Source organism: Sturnira hondurensis, unplaced genomic scaffold (genome assembly GCF_014824575.4).
Source record: "Sturnira hondurensis isolate 20B ecotype Veracruz unplaced genomic scaffold, ASM1482457v3 Scaffold0001872, whole genome shotgun sequence".
Taxonomy (NCBI): Eukaryota; Metazoa; Chordata; class Mammalia; order Chiroptera; family Phyllostomidae; genus Sturnira; species Sturnira hondurensis.
Window position 1 is genome coordinate 40,070,790 of NW_028074503.1, and position 18,117 is coordinate 40,088,906.

Below are 18,117 nucleotides of genomic sequence, written 5' to 3' on the forward strand. Positions count from 1 at the left end.
GTATTGTTCACCGTGTTTCTGTCTTCTCCTGCCAGCAGAGAAACGATTTTTTCTTCATATGTGGACGTAATGATACATTTTTGAAGGGTGAAAACAGTGTCCATGTAACTTGCGTATTGGCCGTCTGCAGCACTAGCTCTTCTGAGAAGCTGTGGCTCTGAGTGTGACCTGCTCACGGGTGGTGTCCCCTCTGCAGAGCCTCATCTGCCCCGAGTGCGGGGACGAGTTCGCCCTGCAGAGCCAGCTGGCCGCCCATCTGCAGGAGCACCGGCAGGAGCTGGCAGGGGGCCGTGTCCACACCTGCAAGGCCTGCGGGAAGGAGTACGACGCAGCACCACAGCTGAGGGAGCACCTGAAGAGCCACCACAGAATTAGGTAGGAGCCTCAGCTGGGCCTCGGGACACGAGTCCGTGCCTGTGAGAAACAGGCCTGACTTCGACTGGCCCAAAACACTGACCGGTCTGCTGTGGCCTCAGGATGCCTTTCCTAGCACGGAGCTCCAGTCTGCAGTAGGAGAGACGGGCTCAGATGTTCAGAGTAGGCGTCGGGCTGTGTGGGCAGAGGGTTCTAGCTAGAACTTACATGACCCTGACACAGTGCACAGCACACATAGAGACTTATCTAAGGAAGGCAGCCCTATCAGAACACAGTCCTTTTATGTCCCCAGTTTGCAGAAGAGTAGAACGAAGTTAAAAAGAGACCACGTACCTTTCCAAGGCTTTATGTCATTTGGTTTTAGAGCTCATAGTATTAACAACCATGCTTATATTTAAATACAGTCTATACATTTATCCGTGGTAAAATGTAATGTCTTTCAAATTTCATATGTAATCCCTTCCTGATTGTACATTTTTACCGATATATCATTTTCTCAATGCCATTAAATACAACTTCCTTCCTGGCCCTTGGCTCTCAGGCCACCCCCTGGTGACCGTCAGCTCACACTCGCTGAGCTGTCTCCACCTGGCGGGACCAGCCGGCACAGCAGTCTGTGTGACCTCTGTGATGTCGGTCAGCCTGCTGCCACCCAAGCCCCAGGTATAGGGAACCTCTGTACTTTCCAGCCACCACCACCAAAGCCCCACCCTGTTCACGACGTTGGTGAAGTGCCGCAGAGTCTGTGCTTATCCGCGGGTGTGCTTCACAAATGCAGGTTGAGCATCTCCGTGTGATAGGCCTTCTCTTGTTTTTTCCACTCCCTTCACTGCGCCTGTTGTTGGCCTGTGTGGTACCCACCTGATTCTTTGTTACCTCCGTGGTTCTTCAGCCCCAGATGTAATGAGTGCATGGGCTGCATGCCCCACATTTCCATTCTGGTCTAGGCTAACACAGGCACATGTGAGGTTTTGGAAAGAAGGCTGGCGTGTTGCTGGGCCATCACACCCTGGAACGTGCTGACCCTGGGTCTCTTGGGGCTGGGGATGAGCTCACAGACAGCTTCGTCCCCATGGAGCCAGCTGTCACCGAGCAGAGAAGACGGCAGGGACTGAGTGAACTGGTCTGCCAGCGCGGCCTTTCGAGCCAGTGCTTGTACTGAGAGGGACCTTAGACGCCCCATCCGGGTGACGGGGAACCAGCAGGGCAGGCAGGTGCCGAGGCTACAGGTGAGGGAGGCAGGGCCAGGTGGCGGGCCTTCGAGGCTGCTGCCGGGTGCAATGGTCAGGGTCAGGGTCAGGGAGAGGGAGGGGTTGGCCCGTCTTCTCAGAGGGAGATGGGGAATGTGTGAAGGGCCGTACTCAGGACACGCCGGAGTGGGGCAGAGCTCGGCCCGGGCGGTGCCCAGCAGAGGGGGCACCCGCGACTCAGGTTGTGCTGCAGCTGCGCGGACCCTGATGTCGGACCGTGCGGCGAAGCCCCTGCCTCCCAAACCCCGCCGTGCCTCCCTCTCGTGTTGCATGTGTGGACAGCAAGTTTTTGTGGTATTGGAGACCTGCTGGAGGGGGTGGGGAGGGGGTCGACTTTCGCTCAGTCAAGTTCATGACTGTCGGCTGGCCCTGTGGAAGAACTTCCCTGTCCAGGGTGTCACACAGGCAGACGACTTCCTGAGCACCCTGTGTTGTGCTAGGATGTCCAGCACCAGGTCGTACAACCGCAACGTCGACAGGAGTGGATTCACCTACTCGTGTCCGCACTGCGGGAAGACGTTTCAGAAGCCGAGTCAGCTCACGCGGCACGTTAGGATACACACAGGTGCGTGGTGCGCTCCCTGGGCGGTGGGCGGGGCGGCCCACAGGAAAGGAGGCATGCCTGGGGGCCCGCCAGGCGCACCTGGACGCCTGGCTTTTCCCTAGTTTGCTGTCTAACCGGAGGCATGCCTGGGGGCCCGCCAGGCGCACCTGGACGCCTGGCTTTTCCCTAGTTTGCTGTCTAACCCGGGTGTGAATTTCGAGATTCGGGGTAGGTGTTGGACATATGAGTGCACCGTCATGGGGCACGTTCTGGCCGAAGGGAGGGTTGGGGTCCCGAGTCTGGGTAGCGGAGTCCGTGCGGTAAGGATTGTGTCCGTGGGTTTTCCTCCCTCTAGGGGAAAGGCCCTTCAAGTGCAGCGAGTGTGGGAAGGCCTTTAACCAGAAGGGGGCGCTGCAGACGCACATGATCAAGCACACGGGTGAAAAGCCCCACGCCTGTGCCTTCTGTCCTGCCGCCTTTTCTCAGAAGGGGAACCTGCAGTCCCACGTGCAGCGCGTGCACTCAGAGGTGAGCCTGCCCGGGGCCTGTGGGGCCGGTGTGCACAGGCCAGGGGCTGCAGCCGGTGAGCCCCCGGACGCCCCCCCTAAAGATGAGGCTAAATAGTACTCAGTCCTGGGCACGTCTAAGGCCTTGCACTTGGCTGTTCACAAGGCATCAGGTAGGAGTAGACCGAAGGTGGGTTCGAGGCAGCCGTCCTCACGCGGTGACGCAGGGGGGCTGATGGCACCCTGGGGTCTGGTGCTCCCTGTGTGCCGCCTGCCCTGCGCGTTCCTGTGCTCGCGGCCACGCCGGGCCGAGCCTTGGCAGGACCGTGCAGGTGGGGACAGACTCACCCCCATGTGGCTGTGCTCCCGACTTGTCTGCTCTGTCCCACAAACGCTGCTCAGAGGCTCAGGGCCGTGGGCTCACCCTCAGGACACTGAGAACACACCTCAGACGTGTTCTTGTTCCTGAGCCGTAACGAGGGCGAACTCTTTCCACGGTGGAACCAGCACCCACAGAGGGCGCCTGGGATGCTCAGTGACTCTCGTGCTGGCTGCTCTCCCACGGTAATTAAAGAGCGCGGGCATTGGAGCTGGAACCCGCTACTGTGGAGGAAGAGGAGCGTTGGAGGGCCGGGTTATTTCTGTCATCTTTAGTGCAACAGTCGATTAGGATGTGCCCTAGTTAAAATGTTTTTATCTAATAATCAGGTGTAAAGAATTGTTTTTCTCTTTGATTTCTTAAGGTCAAGAATGGCCCTACCTACAACTGCACAGAATGCAGCTGCGTGTTCAAAAGCCTAGGGAGCCTGAACACACACATCAGCAAGATGCACATGGGCGGGCCCCAGAGTGCCGTGGGCTCCGCGGAGACGGCGCACGTCCTCACGGTGAGTCCACAGCCGACTGGTGGGAGGGCGTTCCTTTCCCGAAATCTGTCCTCTCAGTTACGACCTTTGAGATGACCTGTCACTTACAGTGTTGCTTGGTACCCTGGAGGTGCTTGGAGCTTTTCTGTGGGGCTGTGCGGTTTGCTTCTTTTTAATTAGTGAAAAGAAACCAGTCTTAAGTTTTAGGGTGGTGTTTGATGGTCCTGATTTATGGACTGTCTCCTGACCTAATACAAATGAGACAGATAGAACCACTAATTTATAACATTGCAATTCCTGCAATTTAGGGGGGACTATTAGGGAATATTCTTTACCATGGTATTACCATTTAAAAATCAAGTGTCCTTTTAAGATACGTTTCTCCGTAAGGTGACAGGGATACTTTTTCCTGAGACTGGATTTTGGGAAACTAAACTGTGTGACTTCAGACACACACACTTCCGTTCTCATTTCTGTAGGACTCTGTAGCTCAGCCCCATCAGCTGTCCCCACCCCGCGCCGCCCGCACAGGGGCCTCCTGTCCTGCGGGCTCATTCTGAGCACTGGGCACAGGCCTGCCCCCGTCTCCCCTCCCTTTTCTCCCAGAGCAGAGCGTGCAGGTGGAGTGGCCCTTAAGCTCTCTCTCCCTCTGGAGGGTGTCCTGAATGAGTCCTGAACTGGAGAATAATTAGGGCCTGGCCATCAAGTCTTAAAATTCTGCTTTGAACCGAGTAAGTTTTAATAGAATTCTCGGTGTGTAAATCGACCAAGTATTAAAGAGTTTTCACCATTTCTTTTGGCAATATGCAAATCGAATGTGTAGATTTAGTGATTAACCAGGAATGATAACCCAGATAACTTTTGACATTTATGCTCGTGATAAATATCTGAGAATGCAGTGCAGGGGGTGGGCACCTGGGCTCGGCCTCCTTTCTCTTCTCTGGGACAGTGTCTGGCGGCCATGCTTCGGGCCGGCGCCGTCTCCCCTGCTGGCTCTTCGGCTCTCCTTTCTGCGCCTTGCCGTTCTAACTCTGGGTCTTCTTGCTCTTCTTTTGATGGTGGTTTTCTCCAGCTTCACCTTATGGTTTCCTTATTGCTGTTTTTCGCTAGTACAAGTTTTACTCTCTGGGAGCTCTGCTTCGTGCTCTTCCAGTCTGGCGCACTTTCCTCCAAAACGAATTAGCATTTTCCTTTGAAAAGTCCCTTCCCCTCTGAGTCCCCTGCCCGGGGTCACATCCCCCTGCTCCCTTTTCAGATGTTTCGTTGGGTCCGGGTTTGGGGGGTTGGGGTCCCCGGAGGCGCAGCAGAAGGGACTCTGACTCTGAGTGTTGTCTGGGGCTCAGCGGGCCACAGGGTGTCCAGCTCTCCCCAGTTTTCACTGGTTTTTCTTTCTCTTCGAGTCGGTCCCCTCACCCCCAGTCCTTTTTTTTGCCTAAAGGTAAATGCCTCACCGCCGTCAGTGGAGGGAGACAAGGGGTTAATGGTCCTGAGCGTTTCTCCCAGGGTCTTTACTTGCTGAGTTAATAGGCTTCATTTTTAAGAGCAGGTTTAGGTCTGCAGAAAACAGTGGGAAGCACAGAGACATCCATACTCTCCCCCGCTGCTCACCCCTCCTGTGGCCGGGGGCCTTCGCTACAGCTGTGGGTGAACGCCGGTGCGTGGTAGGGGTGAGGCCACTCGCTGTGCTGGGTGCTGAGTAGGTTTGGGCAGACGTGTCCTGTCCTGGGCCCGCTGCCACAGATCACACGGGGTCGGTCCTCGCGGCCCTGCTCCCCAGCATCTCTTTGGCCTGGCGTTGTGGGTGCCTGAGTGTCTGAGGGGTCAGGCCAGCTCTGTCTGCAGCCGTGCCTCACCGTTCCCCGCCAGGGCCCTGTTGTCTGGAAGTTTTTGTATTTCTAGTCACACCCGTTTCTTCTTCTTTCGTTTCTTTTGTAGCTCCTTTCACCCTTTCGTGCCGATGGGCTCACAGCGTCTGAGGTTGGTGTGCTTCACCCCATCTTGACCTGCCTGCGCTTCAGAGACTTTCAGAAGCTCTAGTAGGACGTTATGGGATGTGTTCTTCTAAGGGCCAGTGCGGGGCCAAACATACAAATTAGTGAGGCGTTTGTTTAAAATGTGTCTGGAAGAGGGTTAGATTTTCATGCTCACACAGCAAATGTGCCAGTTTTTTTTTTTAATGAAGTGAACACCAAGTCATTTGTTCATGCTGTTAATGAAAGTATTGCTGCGTTTCAGGCCACGCTGTTTCAGACTCTGCCTCTCCAGCAGACAGAAGCCCAGGCTGTGTCCGGCCCGAGCCAGCCGGACTCACAGGCGGTGACCGACGTCATCCAGCAGCTGCTGGAGCTCTCGGACCCCGGGCCGGCCGAGCCCAGCCAGGCCCCGCAGCCTGGCCAGCAGCTCAGCATCACCGTGGGCATCAGCCAGGACATCCTCCAGGTGAGGTGCACTTCCCCGCTCCGCCCGCGCCTGTCAGACCCCGGGGCGTGACAGAGCGACAAGTGGGGGTGTCATACGCACCCTGATTACATACGTGTTTGTGCCACAAGATGGGCGTGTTTCGTTACTTACGGACGGGGCAGAATTCTAAGCGATTGTTAAGCTAAACACTTTTTAAATGTTAAACCCCTAATTTTTTCTCTGTGAGTGAATTTACTTGAGCGGGCTCTTCCGAACTTCCCCGTGCCTGTCCCTGCTGACGGAGACGTGTCACTGCTGCTCGAAGCTATGCTGTGACTCTCGGAGTCAGTGCTGTGTTCGTGCCTGTGTGCGCTGTGTGCACCCCGTGTGCACGCTGGGGACCAGGGGGACGAGGGGTGGGGACTGGAGGAGGCAGGGCTGGGGAACCGAGCCCTCCCCTTCCTGGGTCTGACTACCCAGCCCCACGTCTGGCCTCATGTCCAGCCTTCATTTCCAAGCAGACGGCCTTGCTCCTCCTCCTCCCTGGTCGTGTCCTTAGTGTACAAACCAGCCTCTTCTCTCCCTTGGTGGGGACAAGGTAGTTGGGGAGCATGACACCCGACGTCTTAAGCCTTAAGGGTAAACCCAGTGCAGCTTAAACCCGAGGTCACACGTGTGAAAGTCAGTTTCGTTTCAATTCTGTAATTCGGACACGGAATACTCGACGTACTCTGTCCAGGCGGGGGCGAGATGTCAGGTGCCGGAAGGGATGCGTCAGTCCCCAAACGGAGTGTGCTGCGCACGGGGACTGCTGGGCAGTGCGGACTGTGCCTCCACGTAGTGCTAGTGCTCTGTGGGGAGGCTGCTCGGAGCGGTGCGGGCGTCGGATCTCCTAACCTTCGAGTTTTTTCTGTCTCAGCAAGCCTTAGAAAACAGTGGGCTGTCTTCAATTCCAGCTGCAGCACACCCCAGCGACACCACCCACGCCAAGACTGCCGGGCCGGGCCAGGACCCGGGCCTTCCCGACGAGCCTAGTGAGCCAGCGGCCCCTGCAGATGCAGAGCCGGAGAAAGAGCAGGAGGGCCCAGAGAAGCTGGGCAGAAGGGAGAAGAAGCTTATAAAGAAGAAATCGCCCTTTCTGCCTGGTAATTCAGCGGGCTTTGATCTTTAGAGGTCTGGGTGGCACGGTGCTTGTTTTCGGGAGAAACACACCTTTTTTTTCCCTTCTGAAGGTGATGGTTTTTGAACGTCCTGCTAAAGCCTACCTAGTAGCGTTTGTTTGCTGTTTGACATTAAAACCATGAGATGAAGTTGATAAACCACCTCTTCCCCTTGGGTGCCTTCTTCCTGTGCGCCCAGTCTCCCCTGGCTCACCCTGATGCTTGACCAGGCTGTCACCGGCCTCCTCGCCCCGCAGCTGCCATGCCTCCTGGCTGTGCTGCCGTCGCCGCCTCGCACCTCTTCCCTTCCTTCTTTGGTGACGGTGCCACCGCGGCAGGCCTGTGAAGTGCAGCCCCTCTGCTCTTGGCCCTTTCCCTCCACCCACCGTTGTGTCTTGGCCTTGGAGTCTCTAGAACCAGCCCCATGGGCGGCCACCCTCCCCACCCCGCTCCTGGGGGCAGGCCCACCTGGCAGTCGTGAGGCCCCTGCTGGTGCCGCCCAGGCTGTTCTGCGTCAGGAATGCCTTCCTTCTCCCCTCCTCTTCGTTCCCTGCCACGCACGGCCTGCTGGTTGGTCACTTCAGCTGCCTTCAGTGTGCCCTCCCTGCAGAGGGCCACCTTCTCAGCCCTGGGGTACCCCTGACGGCTGAGCAGTGGGAGTCACTTCTGTTCTTTCCGATTCCCTGCTCGCTCGGCCTGTATCTGTGTGTGGGGTTAGGGTCACCACATCTCCCTCCAGTGAGATGGGTTCCTGTCCTTGGGCAGAAGCGTTCCTGTCAACATATTTTCATAGTGACCCGAACTGTTCTGCCCTCCCCAGGTGTCTGGGGAGCAAGGGCTTTCTTGCTGCCCGGAGTGGAGTGACCTCTCATCTCCATTTACCCTCCCGAGAGTGAATTTCCTCGCTGTTAACATGAAGTTGTGAAACCACTTTCTCACCTCACAGAGCCCTGCGGCTCTGCCTCCTCCCTGGTCTGCCCTGCCTCCCACCCCCACAGGTGCTGGGCCCCACGGCCCCACAGGTCCCGGGGGCAGTGTTACGACTGTCTGCCCCCCCTGCCTGCGCCTGTCAGAGGATGGACACCCACAGCCAGTGCAGAGCCTCCCGTGGGCGTCACCATGGCTGCTGCCTGTACTTCTGGGCTAGAGCCTCTGCGAAGGCTCAGCGTGGCTGCCAACCCCGGCCCACTGCAGGTGCAGGGCCAGACCCCAGTTTCTGGAGACCCAGGTGGCAGAGGCCCCTCATACTGAGGACAGCGGGTGGCCGTCCCCCTGAGTGTCCCTCCCCAACCTTCTGCACCGAGCACAGGGGTTTCAAAGTGGTGTGCTTCCAGAGTCTCTGGGGGTCACACAAAACAGTTTTGTATAAGCTAAAGTACATGTGCACAGTGCCGAGCAAGTTTTGGTGACTCTGTTTTATTACTTTTTTAAAATTGACTGGGCAGCACTGGTTAGTGGAGTTACATAGGTCTCGGGGTGCAGTTCTATGATAGTCTACCACGCACATCATCAGTGCGTTGCGTGTTCACCAGCCCAAGGCGAGTCTCCTCCCATCACCATTTGTCTGCCCTTTACCCTCTTCTGTCTGCCCGGCGCCCCCTTTCCCTCTGCTCATCACCATGCGCTGTTTGTGAGGTGGGTTTTGGCGGGGGTTGTGTATGGCTTTGTAGATTAAATTGCACTACTTTTTCATTTCTTTTTCCCTTTATTTTTCTTTATGACACATTTTTTAATTTGGCCAATATTTTTTCAATTTTACTTTGTAAAATATACTTTTTAATAAAAAATGTGTAACATTGGTGCTTTTAAATCCATCGGTACTTTTAAATCAGGTAATTTATGAAGTCATTCAGTCATTCATAAATCAGTTGGTGGTGTAATAATTTAAAGAAATGTAATTGCAATTTACAAAATAGTTTTTTTTTTAAATATTTTATTTATTTATTTATGTTTAGAGGGGAAGGAGAGGGAGAGAAACATCAATGTATGGTTGCCTTTCGTGTGTCCCCTGCTGGGAGTTGGCCTGCAGGGAACCGGCCTGCAACCCAGGCATGTGCCCTGACTGGGAATCAAACCGCGATACTCTGGTTCGCAGGCCTGTGCTCAATCCACTGAGCCACACCAGCCAGGGCCAAAATAGTTTTGTTTGTTATATTTCCCCATACTTTGCGTCTGCACAGATAAAATTAACATTTTCAAACATTTTATATTAGTAATTTAAAAAATATACTATTTTCTATAGCTTTGGTCTTTTTCTAAAAGAACTTATTTATTTTTAGAGAGGGGAAGGGAGGGAGAGGAGGAGCGACACATCAGTGTATAGTTGCCTCCTGGGCGCCCCCTACTGAGGACCTGGCCTGCAAACCAGGCGTGTGCTCTGACTGGGAATTGAACTGGGTACCCTTGGGTTCACAGATGGGTGCTCAATCCACTGAGGCACACCAGCCAGGGTCAGCTCTGGTCTTGATAAAGGTCTTGAGTTGAAGTTTGAAAGAACAGAAATGAAGGCACCAGTATAACTCTGCTGTAGGTTTAGCAGCATTTTCATACAGAATAATTTGAATTGGCAACCAACTTGTCTTGTCCATGTACCAGCACTTGGGGAAATCACTCCCGACGTACAGAAGAATTCCAGTACGTGCACTGAGGTGGCTCCCAGGAGTGTTCAGAAGACCCATGTGAGTGGCATAGAAAACTGCTTCTTTGTGAAGCACTAGCTGGCACTCCTGATGCTGAGTGGGCGCAGGAAGCTCGGTCCCCAGGCGTTGCTCTCTGGAAGTTCATTTTTTAAAAGAAGACTTCGTTATTTTTTCTTAGAGATGGGGGAAGGGAAGAAAAAGAGAGGGAGCAAAACATAGATGTGCAAGAGGAACATTGGTTGGTTGCCTCTCACATACGCCTCTGCCTGGACTGGGCCTGCAACCCAGACATCTGCCCTGAATGGGAATTGAACTGGTGACCTTCAGTTGCAGGACGACGCCCAACCCCGCTGAGCCCCACCAGTCAGGGCGCCTTTAGGTCATTTTTAAGAACTCTGACATCAGGCTACTGGAGCGCGTGCTAGACCTCCCTGCACAGGGCAGATGTTCTCCTTGAAGATACTGGACACGTTCGGGCCGTTCACGATACACGGCTTCCAGTGACCCTATGCATGCAGCGGAAGTGGTCCTCGACGTGCACCTGCCAGGTCCAGGTGTTCCCAGGTGCTGGGACAGGTGTGGAGGCGCTGCAGCCCTGAACTAACCAGCACACCCACTGGTCTGTCACGTCCCCCCATTCTTCCAGCTTTCACCTCTGCCTGCGGGTGACAGTGGCGTTCTCCAGCCCTGGCACTGCAGGACCATTGGCAGGAAGCAGACTGACCCTCCCCAGGGAGCGGGCTGTCCTCTGCTTCTGCTGGTCGGGCAGCACGTACCGGCTGCACGAAGCAGAGGCAGGACTCTGCAGTCACAGGGCCCTGCAGCAGTGCTGCTGCACCTGGTCATCGGGCAGGTGCTCCGGGGGCCTCCTGGGCGCCAAGGCTGCAGGCGTGTGCTCTGGGGCAATTGCGGGGGCAGGACTCTTCTCCCTCCAGGCAGACGGTCCTGCTGTGAGGGGCAGCTCGGGGCCGGCAAGGGTGGCAGCATGGTGACACGGGCTGCTAGAGGCACCGGCCTTTCTTCACCTGCGCCAGCATCAGTATTTGTACCAGAATTTAACTCAGTCTTGGACTCAACTTGATTCCGTGTTTTAGGTGGGCAGCCAGCTGCACACACTGTTTGTTTATGCTGTGCTTGTCCCACGGTCATGCAAAGCCACTGGTATTGCGTGTCCCCCTCTCAAAATGGCCAGGGTCTCTCTGGCCTTGACCCTTCCTCTCTCACCGGCGTGTTTATTGGTGCACCCCAGTTCCAAATGGCTTTAGCGTTGCAGCATGCTTTCGTAAGGTGGGAGCCCAGTCCCTTCTCACTGTATTTTAAAATTTTATTTTGACTCTTTTCACATATTTATTTTTTCACATGTACTTTAGAATTGTCAGCTAAATTTCCACAACTGTAGTTCTAAACAAAGTCCTATTGGTGTTTGTACGTAAGTGATTTAATCAGGGAGAATTGATGCTGAACTCATTTTAGTCTTTGTGCCAAAGACTACGGTGCGTACTTTTCTTTACCCGCCATTCACGTATTTTAGTAGTGTTTTTAAATTTTCCTCTGGATTTAGTTTGTAGATAGGAAGGATATTGACTTCCATGTATTAAAACATGGGTCTCTTTCTGAGATTTAGTGTTTTTTAGGTCCATATCAGATCATTTATGAAGAGTAATTTTACCTCTTACTGTTTATACGATACGTGTCTGTTGTCTAATTTCATTGGCTAGCATCTCTAAACATGATAAATGGCAATGATAGTGGCGTTTTTCCTGACTTTGATGGGATTGCTTTGAGTATTTTTCTGCTAAGTGTATTGAGATGTTTTATTCACCTCCTCCTGTTTTTAGACAATTTTTTTAAAGTTAAGACTAGATGTTGGATTTTAGTAAAAGGCATTCTATCTAAACAGTGATGACACAGACCTCCTGTTACTCGTGGTCACTGCACCTGAGAGTAAAGCTGCTGCCCAGGGTCGGGGAGGGCCCCTGGGGGCGTGGGCCTGCTGTCGGGTCCCCAGTTGGTCAAGGGCCCGGCCTGGCTTCTGTTGCCTTGGGACGCTGGGCGGGCCAAACAGTGTCCCAAGGTTTGGGTGCAGGCCAGACTTGAGATTAGACCCTGATGACAGTCGTCTCCTGTCATCTTATGTCATTAAGGATTTTCATTTCCATTGTTTGGAAAAACTCTGATTTTTCAGGGTGAACTCCTAATTTTAGCTAACAGATTTTATAGTTCCCTCTCACCTTGTTATACCTTGCTTTTTGATTTGTTGTAAGATCTTTAGGTAATAATTCCACTTCTCTGCATTGAATTTTACTTGTTAGTTTTAAGTGGTCTTAAATCCTAGTCTCCGTTAATGGAAGCAGTATGACCATAAACTAAATGTCTGTCTTTCTTTTGAAACCATTTCCCTCGTTTCCTTTTTTTTTTCTTTCTCCTCCTGGCTCGTGTTTTGTTTCCATTGTGTCACTGCTTTTTTAGAAAAAACGTCATTTTTTATTCTTTTTCCTAACCGATGTTAGTCTTGCCAAGAGCATTATGTGCAGGAATATACATTTTCTTTGCTTACAGTCATGTGCACAGAGGAGAATTTCTGGTATTTACTGGCTGCGAGGGGGAGGAAACGCCAGAATTTCCTTTGCCCTCTAAAACTGCCCGTACAGCAGATCCTGGAATAATGCCATTTTGTTATAATGCTGAGGAGGAAAAAAATGGATTCCGGCCAGGCCCATCGTCTGTGTGCGTTTCTCAGGAGACCATGCCCTCTCTCGTCTCCAGGCTGCCCTGCCAGCTGTGCCCCTGGGGTGCGCATGTTCACCCCTGCTGTCCCCATCGGAGCTAGCTAGCTCTGGTGTGCTGGCTTTGTGGTGGGGGGCGGGCAGGGCAGCTGCCCATGACCTCCGGCAGAGCCTCGGTCGGCCCCTTTCAACCCGAAGCAGGAATCCTCAGGGTGGAGAAGAATCATCTTCCTTGTTTCTGTCAGTTTTTAAAAAATGTGTGCTAGCTCACATTACTCTCACTCTTTAATAGTACAGTGTTTGGGGCCTTCATTTGGAAGTTGGGTGAGGTTTTCCTGACCAGAAAAACGCTGTAGGAACTGAACTCTTTGTATCCATTAGCTTAGAGTACACTTGGCTTCCTTACCCGGCATTTTGTTTCAAGTCACAGTTTCCAAGAACCCGTTGACCTTAGGGAGGACTTGCTGTGCCCAGGCCAGAGTGAAGAAGCTCTGGTGCACGTCATCCGCACAGCACAGGCCTCAGGGGGACTCCGCAGGACCGTGCGTGTCTACTTAATGGTGCACGAGGACATCCAATCTAGAATAAAGTGATTCTGCTGAACTTCATTTTTAAATTTTTATACTTCAGAAGTAACTTGCTATTACATTTCCATAAGTTCTGCTTGTGATTTTTTCCCCAATAGGAATACTTGACCCTGATTCGAAGTTGAATGATGTTTAGAGGTACAAAAGCATCTTTCATGAGCTTGTCTGCACACACCCTACTTTGTCTGAACTGTTTATAGACTGCCTTTCCCAGCATGCGACTTCCCTTTCGGAATACTGGCACTTGCATTTCTCTGATTGGTGGTCTCAAGGAGACTGAAACAGTCCAGCGTTCTTCCTTCCCCCCCTGTCCTTTGAGTCAACTTCGGGGCCCTGGATGGCCCGTTTCTAACTCCCGGTTTCTCTGGCTCGAGGCTGCAGCCAGCTGTCGTGGTCCCATCAGCTGCCTGTGCAGTGTGTGCGTACTTGTCTCGCACGTGGCACAACTTGTGTTTTGGGGACTGTTGGGATTTCCTGTAGGATTATATCACAGGTCTCGCTAATTGCAGTGATTATGGAAATCTCTACCTTCTCCGCCACTGACCGTGTAGCTCCCGGTCTGGCAAAGAGCGTCCGGGTTTTTCGGGTTGCGCAGAGCTGTGTTAGCGCAACCCTGGGCGGGCACCGAGCGCCTGGCTGTCTGGCCCTCACGGCGTCTGTGTCATTGCGCTGCAGGCTCCATCCGCGAGGAGAACGGGGTCCGCTGGCACGTGTGTCCCTACTGCACCAAGGAGTTCCGGAAGCCCAGCGACCTGGTACGACACATCCGCATCCACACGCACGAGAAGCCCTTCAAGTGCCCGCAGTGCTTCCGCGCCTTCGCGGTGAAGAGCACGCTGACTGCGCACATCAAGACGCACACGGGCATCAAGGCCTTCCAGTGCCAGTACTGCCTGAAGAGCTTCTCCACCTCCGGGAGCCTCAAAGTGCACATCCGCCTGCACACAGGTGCGGGGGCGGGCTGGACCACGCACGCACGCACGCACGCAGATTGGGGGCTGCGGGGCGGGGCCCCACCAGCGCTGACTTCCGCACTGGTGGGCGGGCCTACGGTCCAGCAGGGTGCGATGTCGCCCTGCTGAGCCTCGCCAGGCCCGTGCTTACCTCCGTGATCTGGGTTCGTGGGCGCCCCGGCTGGTGAGGCCCGAGGTAGGTCTTGGCAGAGGACGCCCACGTGCCGGTGCTGGTCCTGGAATCTGCACTTTCATTTACCAATAAAGTTGTAAAAGGAAATTTCCTTCAGAAGGAAAGTGATAGTAGAGGGTTGTTAGGAGGATTCCAGGACCATCACCACCAGTGGCAGCACCGTTACAATTAAGAAGAGCTTGTGTTCCGAAAGCCGGACCCTGCCGGGCGCAGCTGCCCCCAGGGCCCGACCCTCCTGCGGCTGCTGGGGACAGAGGGCGGCTGGAGGGAGAGAGCAGCTCACATGCTTTAATGTGTGTAAGGTTGCTGGTATTCTGCCCATTTTACTTTGTCCTGTAAGTAATAAATGTGTTTTCTTAATTTAACATTTTCATACTGCACTTCTTAGTACCTATAACATTAACTGTATGCAAACAAGGAAAAACAACTCATTTGTAATAGCAAGGAAATGAAAGCATGAAACAACACATCGACTATCGATGTGTTGCTTCGAAATACTGGAAGTCTGTGTTGGTGTTAATTGTTAAGAAGTATTTCCTTGAAATGACTTCAGTGTGCTTTTATTTTTATTAGGAGTCAGGCCCTTTGCTTGTCCTCACTGTGACAAAAAATTCCGGACCTCAGGCCACAGGAAAACTCACGTAGCTTCCCACTTTAAGCACTCCGAGCTGAGGAAGATGAGGCACCAGCGGAAGCCGGCCAAGGTCCGCAAGGCCAGTGCCCCCGTCCCTGACATCCCCTTGCAGGAGCCGATCCTCATCACCGACGCAGGTGAGGTGCTCTCCTCGGGGTCTTGCCACGGGGACAAGATTCAGTCATCGCCACTGTCCCATGGGTTGGGTGTGGGGTGAGTGGGCTTCTTGGAAAGCACTGTTGGGTTCTGTGGGCCAGCATGCCGCACTGTGGCAGCTTGGACCTGGTTTCTGGGCGGGAAGGGAAATGGGCGTAAGTGGAGGCGTCAGCATTCCTGTGCTCACTGTAGAAGCACTTCTTCCTGAGCAGATAGCTCAAAGATGGACAGTGGACAGGTGTCCATTGCATGGAGCACACAGTGTCCTTTGCTATTTTTATCTTAAAAGTCTTACCTGTGTGTACTAGGTTGCCGTTTGTGTAGCTTTACTCTTGGAGTTTCCCAGGAACTGTGATTCTTAGGGGATTTGATCGTTCAGAGCAGGTGGTGGCCAGCGCCCCGCTGCTGAGGGCGACCCTGCAGTGTCCATTCGCACCAGGTGTGCATTTCATCTTTACCGTGGTCCGTGTTCAGTGCTCTGTGTCCTTCCTGAAAGGTTAGCATGGGTGGAGCACTTATGTGACAGCTCTAGCATTGTCCCTCATGCTTGGAGGTTACCCTCCAACTGCCAGCTTCTTTCAGTGTGCCATGAACTGTTTGAAAAGCCCGTGGGTTTCTGGACTTCCGGTCCGGACCCCTGCGCCGCGTGAGCGCTGCGCCCCGGCTCTGCAGATTCTTTGGGGCGGGGACGGGCCCGTCACGCCTGCCAGTGAATCCTCCTTTTTGTTCCTCAGAGATGGAGACCTTGTAATTAGCCCGACTCGTTAATAGAACTTAGTGTCTGTAACGTTCTCGGAGTTGGAAAACAAAGCATCTGAAAGCCAAAGTCTGTTGTTTTACTTCTAATAGTCCAAGGGGGGGGGCTCCCACCCCTTGCCACAGGCTCCGAGTCATCTGGGGTCTGTTTCAAAACGTGCCTGGCCGCCACCCCAGAGAGTGTGTCTCGGGAGCCCGTGGAGGTTGGTCCTGTGCTGTGACAGTGCAGTCAGAGGCCAGGGGAACCTCCGGCGAGCGCACCGAGTGCCCAGTGCACACTGGCGCGGCAAATTCCTCTGGTTGTCCAAAGGGTGGCAGGGGGCGACGTCGTAGGTAACGCCCGTGGAAAGCTGCGAAAGGGACGAGTAGTCACCTACCGGGTGGATGGCTGGTGGGTCCCACTTGAGCCTGTGGCAGACAGACTCTTGTTTGCGTGCACAGCAAATGGGTGCTCAGTCTTTTCCAGGAGGTGTGGGGCCTCTGGCTTTCCTTCCAGTGATCTTTGAAATGGTTGCAGGCGAGTGCTCGGCAGGGGATTGGATGAGGGGTTCGACCCCTAGAGTGCAGGTGGCTGGGTGGGCAGGGGAGGGAAGACAGCCTGGGGACAGAGGGGCACCCCTGGCCCTGAGCCAGGGCCCCTCAGCCTTGGAGGAGGGTCCTCTGGATGAGACCCAGAGCCTTGGGGCAGCAGGCAGCCGGAGACACTGCGGTGGGGAGGAGGCGATGAACTGTATAGGCTCTGCAGAGTTGTTGACGGTGGGGATGCAGGTCCCAGAGACCGGCAGACAGAGTTGGGGGAGCTTGCTGCTGAGGTAGGTGGCTGGAGGGGGATCCTGCCCCAGGGTCCCGGGGGGTCACACAGCAGGGAGGGGGTTCAGAGCTGTGGGGCCTGGGGCAGTGGCCAGACAGCCCCCTCTCCGCCCCGGGGGCTGCAAGCAAGGTGCGTCCCAGGCGGCGGGGCACGAGCCAGCAGTGCTGTGCAAGCTCTCACAGCGCTGAGCCAGGCGGCCTCCGGGTCGTGGGGGCGGCTTGCGGCCCGCCCTCAGAGGGCTGCGCATCCTCAGCGCAGCGCCCTAGGGGGAGAGGTGCCCAGCACCCTGGGTGTTCATCGCTGGTCTCGGCTCTGACCCGCTGGTCAGCTTTTGAAGGGCTCCCCTCCCCCAAGGCCTTGTTCTTCGTCCTTTCGGATGCGGCAAACAGCAGAAGCAGTTCTGTGTTCTCTGGGCAGTGCCTCGTTTTTCCCTGTGAAACAGAGAAGACATTCGTCATCGGAGGGCTTTCACTTTCTGGAAGTCACCTCTGAATTTCACCTATTTCACTTACTGCTGTGATTTTGTGTAACTGATTGCTTGAAATTACTTTCTTTGCTTTTCTTGTTGCTTTTTAGTGCGTCTCTTGTCTAACAAAGCAGGTGAAGCTACTTACACTGTGCGTTTTCGTTACTCACTATAGTTGTGGGAGGAGGGTTTTCAAGTTTGTCTCCTGGTGTTTTTCTGGGAAACTGTCCATTGCGTTTGGGTCAGGAGGGAGCCGCCAGTCAGCTCTCCTGGCCGAATCTGGGAGTCACGGTTCCCAGGGTCTGGGGGTTGGGGGGGCTGCTGGCGTAGACTGCCGGAGGGCATCCGCGCCGGTCTGCTTCCGGGAGCCTTTGCATCTCATGCTGTGAGCTCAGCCACGAGAGGACGAATTCCTCCCCCCCCCCCCGTGTCAGGGGCCCTGTGGGAGGACATTCTCGCAGTCTCCTGTCCTCTCCCTGGACTGCACGGGGCTCCTGAGGCGCAGCAGAGGGTCCATCAGAGGCCGTGGGCGGACCACCCGGGTCTGAATTCTGTGTGCTTCTTGCCTTCAGCCCTAATGTTCTGGACACTGAGAACAAGGTCATTAGTCTGCTTGGTCCTGTGTGTGGCCTGCTCAGCAGGGTGTGTGTGGGCTCAGGCCAGCATCAGTGGCCATGTGACAGGCTCGGGAAGTGGGGCCAGCGGGGTGGGGAAAGGAGACTGGAACTGAGTCACAGTGTGGCTCAGATAGCAGTGAGACCGTCCAACCTGGAGGGACAGGGTGATGCTGCTTGTGCAGATGGGTGGGTGGGTGGACAGACAGACAGAGCGGGCTCCGTGGGAAGGCCGCCGGGAAGTGTTAGCAGTGGGGTTTGTGAAAGGAGGCCAGCAAAGGTGTTAAGCCTGTTGCTTTAAGGTCAGAGCTTACCTGAGTAAAGTGCCTCGGTCGTCGAGGGGCACCCACCTTGGGGACTGGGGTCCTGGTGGGTGTGTGGCAGGAGCCACGCAGAGGGGTGCAGGTGAGTCTGGGCGCATGGGACCAGCACACCACGGCCAGCATGTCTGCAAGGTGCAGGCGTGCCCTTGTCTTCGTTG

The 18,117-nt window shown here is 54.5% G+C and overlaps 1 protein-coding gene across 5 annotated transcripts in view; it reads left to right on the forward strand.

Annotated features, from left to right (window-relative positions):
• The window catches only part of ZNF236 (zinc finger protein 236), a 70,109-nt gene that overhangs the window by 17,688 nt on the left and 34,304 nt on the right, over window positions 1-18,117 (forward strand). For 3 of the 5 annotated variants that reach the window (XM_037035956.1, XM_037035970.1, XM_037035978.1), the window contains exons 4-12: window positions 197-375; window positions 2,066-2,190; window positions 2,525-2,697; window positions 3,419-3,562; window positions 5,477-5,518; window positions 5,777-5,980; window positions 6,861-7,086; window positions 13,729-14,001; window positions 14,773-14,970. In XM_037035956.1, coding sequence (XP_036891851.1) covers window positions 197-375; window positions 2,066-2,190; window positions 2,525-2,697; window positions 3,419-3,562; window positions 5,477-5,518; window positions 5,777-5,980; window positions 6,861-7,086; window positions 13,729-14,001; window positions 14,773-14,970 — 1,564 coding nt within the window. Of the gene's footprint in view, window positions 1-196; window positions 376-2,065; window positions 2,191-2,524; window positions 2,698-3,418; window positions 3,563-5,476; window positions 5,519-5,776; window positions 5,981-6,860; window positions 7,087-13,728; window positions 14,002-14,772; window positions 14,971-18,117 lie in introns of those variants that run through there. The other 2 variants (XM_037035964.1, XM_037035987.1) reach the window with 2 other exon arrangements.